Source organism: Stenella coeruleoalba (assembly GCF_951394435.1).
Source record: "Stenella coeruleoalba genome assembly, chromosome: 17".
NCBI classification, from domain to species: Eukaryota; Metazoa; Chordata; class Mammalia; order Artiodactyla; family Delphinidae; genus Stenella; species Stenella coeruleoalba.
In genome coordinates, this window is record NC_137163.1 from 6,688,688 (window position 1) to 6,701,968 (window position 13,281).

Sequence of the window (13,281 nt, forward strand, 5' to 3'; positions counted from 1 at the left end):
TTTCTTACCCCTCAGGCTGCAGGGCTTTCTAGAGCAGGGTCTGGGTCTGTGCCCTGTCAGTCTTCTTTAGGTTACCTTTATTTATTTATTTATTTTGTAGCTAAGCTTGTTTTCTTTTTTTCTTTAAACATCTTTATTGGAGTATAATTGCTTTACAATGGTGTGTTAGTTTCTGCTGTATAACAAAACCCTGTCAGCCTTTATATCCACCGTGCCTGGCACATGGAAGGCACCTACTAACTGGAAGATGAGTAACTGAACAACTTCTTAGGCTGTATATCTAAAGAAGACCATGTCTTCTCCGCAGTGTTGATTGATGATAGATGACACTGTGGGCTGGTTGGCTTCACGACAACAAGATGCGTGGCTCTGCCTGCCGTGTCAGCTGTATCCTCCGTGCCCATGTGGTGGCCTGTGGCGGGGGATGATATTTATTGAATCACGTGAAAGACTGAAGAAGCAAAGATGCTGCCCGAAGTGGTAAAGGGGCCTGCATGGCACCGTGGACCAGTGTCTGTATCACACGTGTATGTTTCCTTTACTGTCGTCCCGTAAAAGGGTTGGGGCTGTGTGCACTCCCTGACTCCATCACTGACATAGGAAGATATTCTATGCATCTTGGTATTTGCTCCTTAGGTAACGAATCTGACCTTGAGCTGGAGAAGAAGTATAAGGAAGACGATCGAGAAAAGGCCCCGAAGAGACTGCGGACTCAGAGAGTGGAGAAAGTCCAGAAGGTCTGCTCGGGAAAAGAGGCCGCGCAGATCTCCGGAGCCAAGAAGCCCATCATAAGTGTGGTTTTAACGGCTCATGAAGTGATTCCAGGTGAGCAAAACAAGCGGGAGGGGACAGAATGGGACTCTGTGGGCGGGGCTGTGCCGCAGGCAGCCAGACAGCTGGGGCTGTGATCCTGAGCGGCTTCCTCACTGTCGGGCTCTCCACTGAATTACCCAGTACCTTGGGATGATGGCTGACCTGTCACTGCCCAGGGCTGTGGTGGACGAGCATGTCCAGAGGAAAGGGAGTGAGGGCTGCCCCTGCTGCTGCCTCCGCCACCTCTGCAGCCATGACCTGTCCTTGTCGTTTGAGTGGCAGCTCACAGGAGCAGTGGCCAAGGAGAGTGTCTTTTTCTTTGCCCCCTCACCAGCCCCTCTCCTGGATGTCCTCCCTGCCCTTACCGCCCCATCCTACGTGTAAGACCACTCGCACCACATGGAGGTTGGCGGCTTCTCCAAAACCCTCCACCTCACTTTTTTTTTCTTTTTTTGCATTTTTTAGTGGGTTCATCATATATTTTATGATACTAGAAATTCCTGTCTCCTCTTCCTTAAACATAAAATAGCCAGTGGATTTCTTATACTACCCTTTTTAAAAAAAGTCTCTTCCAGGAAAGGATACTTTAGACAAAAAGCAGTTTATGATAGTAGATTCCAAAGTATAATAATGGGTTTTTTCCTATCCATTTGAGGTGATAGCTGTTAAGTAAAATTTTGAAAAATCAAGTTTAGGATTTTGAGGACAGCTAGAGCCTTTTTAAACATCTTTTTTCAGTGCTAATAGTATTGATAACTGATTATTTAAAATGAAAACGCTGAATAAATGCCTCTTGATACTTCAGTGCAGGGTAAGGTAATCAGCAGAGAAAAAGCCATATAAGATTATGTGACTAGAAGTTGTTTCTGGAAAGTCACTTTGTCTGCCCCACCCTACTTCAGAGAAGTGTTATTCCGGGAAATGGAAATGCCAGGAGAGAGCTTCCTGGGTTTAGCTGTCTCTAGAGAAAGTTTCTATAATGATTTCTTAAGAATTGATGGTAGTATTCTGAGATTTCTGTAAGGGGGGGGGGTAAAAAGTGGTTAATTTCCTTTGCTATTCCAGAAACGAGAGGTAGATTGGAGCCTTTTCTTTAGTGCACTTGATATATAACGTGCGTGTGCACGTACCCTCGTGCACATACGCTGCTATAAACGGTCTTTGATCGTTTCACATCCTGGACTTGCACGAATAAAGGTAACCTTTGAGTTTTCCACTCCAGACCTTTCATTTCACAGGGTGGACACAGAGGTCTGGAGGCGGGAGGGTGATGTCATATTTGGGACCAGATCCCAGGCAGCTTAGATTCCTGTTCACAGTTGATTCCACTGCTCCATTCTGTCTTGACGCTGTTTTACATTTGCGTAAAGTTTAACACATGTGGATCTATGTGAAATCTTGTGGGAAGCATATATGTGTATATGGATCTAGTTTTTTGTTGTTTAATAAGGAGATCAAGTGAAAATGTATCTCAGAAGAAGGTTTTGATTATCGGAAAACTTGCCCTTTCCCCCCAAACATACACATGTACACACACACACACACACACACACTTACACACACATGCGTACACGTATATAAACACACAAGTTAAAGGTGTGAACTGAAGGAAAACTAGTCCCTTGCATGGGTGCCACACAGTAAAGAAATATGCTTCCCAGGCTCCGTCCCCTGCTCTGGGGGCAGGGGGTGGTCAGGGCCCTCACGGCGCCTCTTTAATACATGGTGCGTTATGCCTCCATCTCAGGTGCTACCAAGATTGTTCCGGTGGAGGCTGGGCCCCCGGAAGCAGGAGCCGCAGACCCCGAGGCCGCGGTGGCCGACCTGGCGCCCCGGAGAGGGTACCAGGAGTACGCCATCCAGCAGACACCCTATGAGCAGCCCATGAAGTCGAGCAGGTAAAGCGTTCTGTTCTGTGCGACTCCAGCCACCGCTGCAGAGGGCGAGAGATGGGCGTGTTAGCTTATCAGGACGCTGTGTGCAAACCCATCTATGAAGGGTTTCGCTTTCTTGACTGAACCTGAGAACTAGCCCCTCCATTATGGCCCTAGAGTGCTGGCTGAGCCCAAGCGGCCTCTGTGCGATGCGCGGCAGATCAGCAAGCTTGCTTGGGAAACGCAGCGCCTCGGCTTAAGGAAGGTGGAGTGTTCTGCTTAAGGCAGATGTATGCTTCATCTGAATAAAAAGAGGTGTGAACAAGGCCTTACTTAGTAAATTAGCTGATTTTCATAGCTCCACAATTTATAATGAAAAAGAAAATCTCTCTTTCCCCCCTACTTTCAAAAGTAGCGTAAGCATCCTGTAGAAGGTTCCAACATCCGTGTGATGTGCAGTTACAGTAAACCTCTTCTGGTCGTGGCCACTACCATAGACATTGTGGTTCACAGGCCACCATAAGTTTTTCATGATATACTAAAATATAGCACTTTAATTTTGTTATTTTTTTTCCTAGCGTAAAATACCAAAGGCACTGTTATCAACCTATTTTTTTAAACTTACCACACCTTGACTTTTTCCTTTTCAGTACATATTTTTTTTAAGTGTGTTTGCTGTCATGTAGATGCACTAGTTTATCTATAGCCAGTTTTTGCTTGACGGACAAGGTTTTGGTTCCTCCCTCTTTCAATACTTCTTCAAGACTTCCTGTGAGATAAATTGCTAGAATTGAAATTGCCCTCTTAAAGGATACGAGTGCTTAAAACTTGAATTGACACTGAAAACTGTCCTCCAAATACATTGGGTGAGTCGATGTCCCAGAGGGGACTAGCCTGCATGTCCCCCCACCCTCCCCATGGTCACCAGCTCAGCTGTGATACGTACCTGCTGACGTAGATGAGCAAACTCTCATCACCTGAGTTCTGTACACATTTCCCCAGCTGAGGGGAAAGACAAAATGCCAGTGCAAGTGGGCTCCCTCTGTTTCTGGAAGAGGGGGAAGTGAGGTGTTCTTGATGAGAGCATAAGCTCTAGCACCAGGCAGACCTGGGTTGGCTCTAGGCCCTTCTACTGGACTTCAGCCCAACAGATTAAACGCCTTCTATGTGCCAGGCACTGGGGATGTGAGAGAGATTAGGACAGACATGGCCACTGCCTGGATGAGGCTCTGCTGTGAATGGACACAAATGCTTTTGCCTCTGAGCCTCTCTTACACCGGCCACAAGACTGTCCAGTAGAATCTGACTTAGTTTAGTGGTGGGAATAAATGATACCATATGTGGAAAGTGCTCTTGTTGAATTATAACATCATGTCATCTGGGTGCTTCATTCATCTGTAGCCTCACTCCTCTCTTCTTGCAAATGTGAGCAACTGAATTAATCGATAAAGCTGTAAAAATATGCACCCCTTTGGCAACACTGAAATGGAATTAATTTTGAGGATCTTTCTTGTCTCAACGCAGGTTGATCTGTAGACCTTAGTTAATTATCTTCATGATATTTCAAGGTCTGTTGGGGAGGGTTTCAGTTCAATGCTAATCTAGTTACAGGTAAATATACTCAGTACTTAATCAGTAGATTGAGGCTGTATTCCTGTTGTCAAGCATTCTATTAATATTTTATAGTCTAAATTGTAAAACAGTTACGAAAGAGGCTTTTCGTGTGACGGAAGTCTGGAAATCTATAAGGAAAAAAATTATTTGTAATCTCACTACCCTAGGATAAGCACTGTTAATATTTCTAATGTTCCCTAAGATAAGCAGTTAATATTTTTAATGTTATTTCCTTCCAGCCTTTTTTCAGCCCATATATTTTATAAAATCGGGTTTATATTTGGTTTTGTTTTTTTTTTTTGCGGTACGCGGGCCTCTCACTATTGTGGCTTCTCCCGTTGCGGAGCACAGGCTCCAGACGCGCAGGCTCAGAGGCCACGGCTCACGGGCCCAGCCGCTCCGCAGCATGTGGGATCTTCCCGGACCGGGGCACGAACCCGTGTCCCCTGCATCGGCAGGCGGACTCTCAACCACTGCGCCACCAGGGAAGCCCTCGAGTTTATATTTTATGTGCAGTTTTGTATCCTGCTTTTAATACTTAATCCCATTATACTTACTTTCCTTTGTCACTCAAATTATTCACAAACTCTGTTTTGTAGTGACATGTTGTAGCATCGTGATCCACGACTCAGCTTTCCACATTGCAGCCAGTGAGCTCTTTGTAAAATGCCCATTTGATTGTACCCTTTAAGGCTTCACATTGCTGTTAGGAGAACTTGGCCTACAGGGTCTTCCACAGCTGCCACCTCTCCAGCCTGGTCCCCCTCCTGTGCTCCCTCTGGTTCTCTGGGCTCCAGCATCTGCTCCAGCCATCCGGGTTCTTTTTATTTCCTTGATCTTTCCTGCACATGCCTCTTCCTCATACTGGATGCCTCCCCTCCCCCTCACTTGGTTAACTCCTGTTCATATTTCAGCTGTCTGCTCAAATGTCCAGTCTTCAGGGCGGCCTTCCCTGTCCCCCAGATAGATCAGTCCGCCTTGACCTGGGCTCCTAGAGCATCCTGCCTTTTTCCATCACAGGGAGCTGGTGGTCCTTATCTGCTCATTTATATGGTTACCAGGCTGGCCCACCACTTACTATAGAAGGTGCACTACAAGAGAGCATAAGTTGTGTTTGTTTTTGTCCCCATTGTGTCCCCAGTGCCTGGAATACTTTTTTGAAAGAATGAATGAATGAATGAGTGAGTTTAAAAAAAAGAGAAATGTCCAAACTAGTTCCCTACGTTGGAACCTTCAAGCAGCTTCTACTCTTAAACTATTGTGAAAACTCATGCAATGAGCACCTTTGCTTGAATTTCGTATTCTTTCTTTCGCTAGATTCCCAGCAGTGGAATAACCGGATCAAGGGGTCTGATCTTTTAAAGCTCTGGCTGAATGCTTTCTAAAATGCAGTGGGAGAGAGTGCCTCTCTCAATGAATAGGGGACATTCGGAGTGAAATAATGTGGTAGGAATCACCCAACGTCGCAGCTCTGTGCATCAGCCCACGGGTGCAGGCTTGCGCTTGAGCCTGGTGCCGGCGGCTTGGCCACTTCTTCCGATTCATCACCCTTGGTGGGAGGCAGCGCTGAGGGCTTGACCAGGTATTCGGGTAATAATATGAAAAAATCAGAGTCAGAGATGCTCCTAAGACCATTTAGACCTTGCATTAGAGAAGGAAATACTGTGACTTGTTTAATTAATGCTGTGAAACCAGAGTTTCTTCCTCCAGTAAAATGATCACCTTCTGGGTACCTTTGCCATTTAAGAAAGGTCCAAATTAGTTTCCTTAAATTAGCCTTGGGTTTAGCATGCAGGCATAGTACTGCCTTTCAGATTTGAATGTTTCAATTACAGCATGGGACTTCTACCCTCTGGTGTTTATGGACCGCAGTCTGCTTAAATATTTTTCATTTAAAACATAAGGTAACCTGTGTTGGCCAAACACAGTTGTATGGATAGTTCCATAAATATAGACTTTACAGTTACAGTGGGTACAGCTTAATGGTGTCTGATTAATGGCACTAAATGATCGTCAGTGTTTCTGAGGACCTACCTGGATAACCTAGGCAGAATCCCGAGGGAGCAGTTATGGAGAGAGGAAGCCTCACCCGCCTCACAGGAGGTCCGCGTGTATGGTCCCACCGGCAAGGGGGGTTGGTGTTCACAGTGTTTCCAGGCAGTAGGAGGATGTGGAAGAATGTGCAGGTTCTAGTCTGCTTGGGTTCAAATCCTGGCTTCACCACTTACTAACTGTATGACCTTGGGTTATACTCAGTTTTCTCACCTGTAAAATGGGCATAATGATAGGGTTGAAATTAAATACTTAGCAAAGAGTTTTGAGTATTGTAAGCACTCAGTAATTTTTAGCCGTGATTACTATTACCGTCTCGTTCGGCATCCACGTCGCCATATTGAGAGAGAAAGGACCTGTGAGGCAGACCAGGCTTTCATTCTCTATCGCATACACAAAATCTAACACAGTGCTCGAAACGCACAGGTGAGTGGTAATAAAATGGCAAACACTTATTAATTAATGATGTCTGAGTTTAACAAATGGCAGTTGAACAACCTTATTTTCCCTGTGTGAGTTCTGAACCAGACATGCTGGAGGAGGAAGAAGACGGGGGCTCACACGTCAGGCCCATGACTGGTGGAGCCGTGGGAGAAGGGAGCCTGGGGCAGGTCACACTGAGCTCCCGCTGGCTGTCCTGCATGTCTGCCTCCCCCCACCTCGGTCCTTGACTGCCGCCGCCAGACTCTCCTGGCTAAGCGCCTACCGTGTCACGTGCTGTCCACAGGCAGACGCCTTCTCACCAGAAAGGCAGGAGTGAGCACGGCTGTGGAGGCTTGGTCCTGTTCTAAAGTCCCCGCTCAGATACGCCAGTTCCCTTTTCCTGGGGAGAAGTGAGGATGTGGAAAAGGGCCAGGGCTCTTTCACGAAAGAGTGGCCCTCACGTGGAAACTTGCAGCAGAGAGAAAGAGTGTTACCCTGACAGTTGATGGAATGAATAGGCGAATCTGGATGATCAAAACTATTGAACAAACCCAAGCAGGTCGTATCTAGTTTCATGGAGCAGACTGAGTTCATTCCATTAAGACTGGTCCTGTTAGAATACCTCGGAATTCGTCCGGGTCAGCTTTGGAGCACCGCTGGCTGCCGTGTGCCTAGCAAATGACACATCCCTCTGCCTTCTCTTGCCTCCCTCTTCCTTATTCTGCATCCCTCAACTCAGGCATCTCCTCTGCCCAACTACCTTCATCTGCGTTAGAGGGCGCCTTCTCTTTTGCCCGCACGTGCACCTGTCGCCACTCGCACACTGTCCTGCAGCCGTGTGCAGACCTGTCTCCTGTCTCCCAGCGCCAGGGCAGCAGGGGCCCGGTCTTCCTCTCCGTGTGCGCCTGGTCCGCTCTACGTCTCCCCGTCCTGTTTGTTGATGAATGAATGCATGCGTCCGTCCTCAGCCCCTTTTAGCTCACTTTTAAGCCTTCGGTGTTCGGCAGCTGGAAGGAAGTAGGGGTCATCAGGAAGGTGCTGGATCTCCACCCGTAATGGTGCTGTCTTCTGTTTCTAGGCTCGGGCCCACCCAGCTCAAGATCTTCACCTGTGAGTACTGCAACAAGGTCTTCAAGTTCAAGCACTCGCTGCAGGCCCACCTGCGGATCCACACCAACGAGAAGCCGTACAAGTGCTCCCAGTGCAGCTACGCCAGCGCCATCAAGGCCAACCTCAACGTGCACCTGCGCAAGCACACGGGCGAGAAGTTCGCCTGCGACTGCTGTTCCTTCACCTGCCTGAGCAAGGGTCACCTCAAGGTGCACGTGGAGCGGGTGCACAAGAAGATCAAGCAGCACTGCCGCTTCTGCAAGAAGAAGTACTCGGATGTCAAGAACCTCATCAAGCACATCCGCGACGCACACGACCCGCAGGACAAGAAGGTCCAGGAGGCCCTGGACGAGCTCTGCCTGATGACCAGGGAGGGCAAGCGGCAGCTGCTCTACGACTGCCACATCTGCGAGCGCAAGTTCAAGAACGAGCTGGACCGCGACCGCCACATGCTGGTGCACGGCGACAAGTGGCCCTTCGCCTGCGAGCTCTGCGGCCACGGGGCCACCAAGTACCAGGCGCTGGAGCTGCACGTCAGGAAGCACCCGTTCGTGTACGTCTGCGCCCTCTGCCTCAAGAAGTTCGTCAGTTCCATCCGCCTGCGCGCCCACATCAAGGAGGCGCACGGGGCCGCCCAGGAGACCCTGGTCTTCACCAGCTCCATCAACCAGAGCTTCTGCCTCCTGGGGCCCGGCGGGGACATCCAGCAGGAGGCCCTGGGCGGGCAGCTGCAGCTGGCGGAAGAGGAGTTTGTATTCCAGGGGGTGAACGCACCCAAGGAGGCGGCCGGCGCTGGGGACGCTCGTCCCGAGGAGGGGTCCGAGGCCCCAACAGAGGTGTCCGCCGCGCCTGTGTGCTCGGCCGCTGCCCAGGCAGACAGCGCCGCCCCAGCACCCTGTGAGCTGGCGGCCTCCGCGGTGTCCTCCGACCTTTGTCGGCACGCGGTGGTTTCCGATGAGTTCCTGTTGAAGAGTGATCCCTCCTCTGCCGAGGCTCTGGCTGCTCCGGAGAAGACCTTGCACACCCAGCAGGGAGGCTCCAGTCCAGCTCAGGGCCAGGACGTCGCACCACTGCTGTCCAAGGCCAAAGGCGCCGCAGCAAACCCGGAAGCCCAGGGCGCCAAGAGCCCCCCGGCTGAAGGGCAGCAAGTGGCTGCCCTCTCATCCGATGGCCCAGATCCCGGCAGGGGTCTCAGGGCAAACCCAGCCGAGGCCTCAGACCCTCCTCCGGGAGCTGGTGGGAGGGACGCGGCCCTGTGCCGGCCTGACTCTTGCACGCCCCTCCCCGAGCACCGGGCGGGCATCACTGCGTTCATGAAGATCCTGGACAGTTTACAGAAGAGGCGCATGAATACCGGCCTGTGCGAGAGGATCCGGAAGGTGTATGGCGACCTGGAGTGCGAATACTGTGGTAAGGGGGGCGCCGGGGCGCGAGGCTGGGGGCTGTCTTCCCAGCAGCCCCTCCCGTCCCCGCCTGGCTGTGGGTCACCTGGTGTTTGAGTTGAGCTCGTGTCTCTTTGCACAGAACGCCTTCTAAGTGAGCTAGCCGTCATTCGTAGATAGCGATGTGCACAGTGGTGCGTGCAGTTCAGCACGTGAAGCCTGTGAAGGCAGCCAGGATGGCGGACAGCTAACCGTGCTGGCTCCGTCAGGCGTGCAGGCGGACGCGTAGCCCACGGCCTCTGCCAGAACCTTAGCCAAGAAGCACCTTTCTTGTGGCACGTGACGTTTAAAGTCGAGCTTTAAGCTGTGGCCATGTCCTAGATGAGCAGAGAGATCACAGAAGTGGCTGCAGCTCTTTGTAGGGAGACCCCGAATGCAACCCTCCCAGCTTGCCGTGAAAGCGTGGCCTCTGGTCTCGTGGAGAGCTGGCAGGACAGGATGTAGATGGCCCAGGTGTCAGCAGAGTTTAGAGCCTCGTTGATTTCACGCGTGTGCATAAAGGTAGTTGGCACCGTAATTGGTCCTCGATAAACATCCGTTTCCTCCTCTCCCAGCTGTGACATCATGCAGAAGTAGTAGCACCCTTAATATTTGCCACCTGCCACCTTTGAAAAGTCATGTCCAGCCAGAGATGTGGTGCAAAGTGTGAAGGGTGACCCGGACAAGCATGAGAGGGAGAGAAATATAGTAGTTAAAAAATAATACTGATTAAAAGAAATCAACTTCAGGATAAAAGAAACTTCCTTGTTCTCATGTGAAAATATTTTTTTAGGCAAACTTTTTTGGTACCAAGTGCATTTTGACATGCATGTCCGCACCCACACCCGGGAACATCTGTATTATTGCTCCCAGTGTCATTATTCTTCCATCACCAAAAACTGCCTTAAACGCCATGTAATTCAGAAACACAGTAACATCTTGCTGAAGTGTCCCACTGACGGCTGTGACTACTCGACTCCAGATAAATATAAGCTGCAGGCACATCTTAAAGTTCACACAGAGCTGGTAAGTAGCGCGCCCGAGCGGCAGCCCCGTCTCCCCTGGGTGCTCCCTGCTTCCTCACAGTGATGCATACGGAGGCGCCCGTGCTCCCCGTGAGCCCAGTGTGTGCGCGTCTTCCCTGGAAAATGGGGAGGTCCTTCTCACGAAGCAGGCCCTCCACTTTGCAAAGGCCTCCATCCCAGGGGTCACAGGGACAGCCTCACATATGCTGGAAAAAAGATTACATTGAATAAATTTGCTTTTCTATGCAGACTTTTAAGCATCGGAGAAAGTCTGCAGAATAGGAGTAAAGCAAGGGTTTCTTAAATGACGTTTTAAAGAACCCTTAATAACAGGGATGATAATGAGAATAGCCGCCACTAAAAGCTGTTGAGAGAGTGAGTTAGATGATGCCTGTCCAGTGCTAAGTACGGTGTTCGGGTCATAGTGAGAGCACAGTAAACCTGATGACCACTGTTGTCGTATTACTGTGCTGTTTCTTGGAAAGTCTATGGAAGAATGTCTGTAAAGCACTTAAAAAAAAAAGTGATACGTTAATTCAAGGTGCTGTTAATATTCATGGTGGCAAAATGTGTTTAATTCTCTGGTGGGTGTTGAACATGTGACACGAGTGAATGTTTATTTTAGCAAATGCTACTCTAACTTGAGAGGCTGACACCTGAGAGTGATTTGAGACTCTCCAAGTTATAAAGGAGGCGCACCTGGCCCCAAGGTGTGGTTCTGCTTTAACTGCATTCCTTTCTAGGCCACAGACTGCGCACCATGAGGCTTCAGAAACTTGATGCGCCGCCTCCGTTTTCTGGCCTAAAAATCACTAACGCTCCAGCAGTTTGTTACCAAGGGTGAAGTCAGGGTGTTTTGGGTTTCGTGGGTAGGTAAGAGCCTGCGCTTTGGGCTTGGATACCTGGATTCAGGTGTCGTCTCCAGTATCTGCACAGGCTGTGTGGTGCTGGACAAGTCACTTGTCCTTTCTGAGGCTTGGTAGCCTTCTATATAAAATGTATATTAAACAGTATATCAGCTTTGTACACACACACACACACACACACACACACGTATATATACACACATATGCACACACATCCACCCATGCAGTCTACACATGTGTACACACGTACCTCACACACACACCCCTGAACACATAACGCACATGTATGCATGTGTATGTCTTTGTGTATGGGTCTCCTGGGTTATTGGGAGGTTAAAACGGAGCGCTCTAGGTAAAGAACCTGGCTCAGAGCTTGTGCAGGTGACTGCGTGGCAGCTGCTGTACGTCACTTGGTACCTCTTAGTTCCCGTTCTCCTCTCTCTCTCTCTCTCTCTCTTTCTGCGTGTGGGGCATGAAAGGTGTGCTACTCCTGTTTACTCACAGGCAGCACACGCATTTACCTGGGCGTCGAATGACTACGCGCTCTCCCTGAGGCAGGCGGACTGTGTTGCCGATGTGGGAAGAGAGCATTCTTTGTGAAAAGAGGTTCCAGTGTTTTGAGCTTAGACCATATTTGTCTTTAGAGCCTGTCAGTTATGTCTGTGATGAAGCCACAGGCACCAAGGGGATGGTGACACGGTGGAAAGACCTCCCATTGTCTGTCATCACTTATTTCTCCTCCCTGAGTTCCTAGGCAACGACCCGTCTACTTTCTGTCTCCGTGGATCTGCCCATTCTGGACGCTTCGTGTAAAAGGAGTCATAAGAGATATATATATATATGCAATAATGGTGTGCATACCGCACCCCACTTTCTCAGGGTGGTGGTGAGGCTCCAAGGAGAGAGCACAAACGAGCTTTGTGATGTGAAGGTGCCTAAGGACGCTGGTCAAGCGTGGGGAGGCGTCTCTCCGGCAGGGAGCCCGGTGCCATTCTGACCTGGGTCCAGTCCCCACGTCCGTGTGGGCCTTGGTTTTCTTGCCTGTGACCCAGAGAGATGGGGCCAGGTGCGCTGAAAGTCTGGTTGGGCTCTCACATTCCATCCAACACTTACCTCTTTGCAACACAGATTCCCATGTGGTGAAAAAACTAAGGAAATTTAAAGTAGAATGCATCCCCCTCTGTCCCTCCCAAAATGAGCCTATAGTCATGTCCATTCTGGTTGCACTAGGACTCCAGGATCATTTGGCTGAGTGCCCGTTTCTGTGACTCTCAACAACCGTTTCTTAGCTAAAGATACACCTAATGACTGGAAGGTGTGTGTACATTTAATGTAGCTTCTTCCCATCACCTCCTCCCTCCCATTAGTAGCCAGATGGCGTGACTTGGAGTCAAGGATGTGTTGGCATCAAGGAAACGTGGGGACCTGGTCAAAGGAGTTAGTCAATGACCAGAGCAAACCCATTTTATTTACAGCACTGTGCAAACTTTGTGAAAGGGAGACTTGAGAAAACATGGTTTCTGTACAATAAAAGGCAGGCTTTGGGTTCTAGCATGTTAGAGTTAAGACCCCATATCCACCTCTGTGATCCTGGGCAAATTGCTTAGCTTCCCTAAGCCTCAGTTTTCTCATCTGTAAAATGGAGATATGGAACGCTCTCCGACCTCTCAGGATTGTGAGGATTAAACTAGAAATTAAGTATAGAACAGCCCGGTCGGTGGTTTTTCAGCCCCCAGGTCATGATCCATTATAGGTTTGTGTAATTAGTGGATTACAACCAGTTTATCTTAAAAATGAGATGGAATAGAATGAAATAGAAATGATCAGCACTATTTACCCATGACAAGGTAATAGGTATTGTTTTCTGAGACCTTTTGTCCTGTGTTTCAGTGTGTTTATATGCCACTGTGTGTGCAAGTATGTTCTGGGTGGTGATGTCAAATGGGTGACCTCCTGTGTAGGTCCCATTAAATAACTTTGTAAGTCACTGACCCCGATGATGTAAGTTATGACATCCTGAATCAGAATTACTTGGGGGTACACGTTATGAATGAGATTCCTGGCTCAGACCTCCACCATAATT

The 13,281-nt window shown here is 49.2% G+C and overlaps 1 protein-coding gene across 7 annotated transcripts in view; it reads left to right on the top strand.

Moving 5' to 3' along the window:
• Positions 1-13,281, top strand: part of ZFAT (zinc finger and AT-hook domain containing) — a 376,612-nt gene that overhangs the window by 66,759 nt on the left and 296,572 nt on the right. For all 7 annotated transcript variants that reach the window (XR_013824727.1, XM_079902395.1, XM_079902396.1 and 4 more), the window contains 4 exons: positions 637-825; positions 2,561-2,711; positions 7,855-9,296; positions 10,101-10,333. Coding sequence is in view for 6 of the 7 variants with exons in the window: in XM_079902395.1 (XP_079758521.1) it covers positions 637-825; positions 2,561-2,711; positions 7,855-9,296; positions 10,101-10,333 (2,015 nt within the window). In the remaining variant the exon portion in view is untranslated. The remainder of the gene's footprint in view (positions 1-636; positions 826-2,560; positions 2,712-7,854; positions 9,297-10,100; positions 10,334-13,281) is intronic.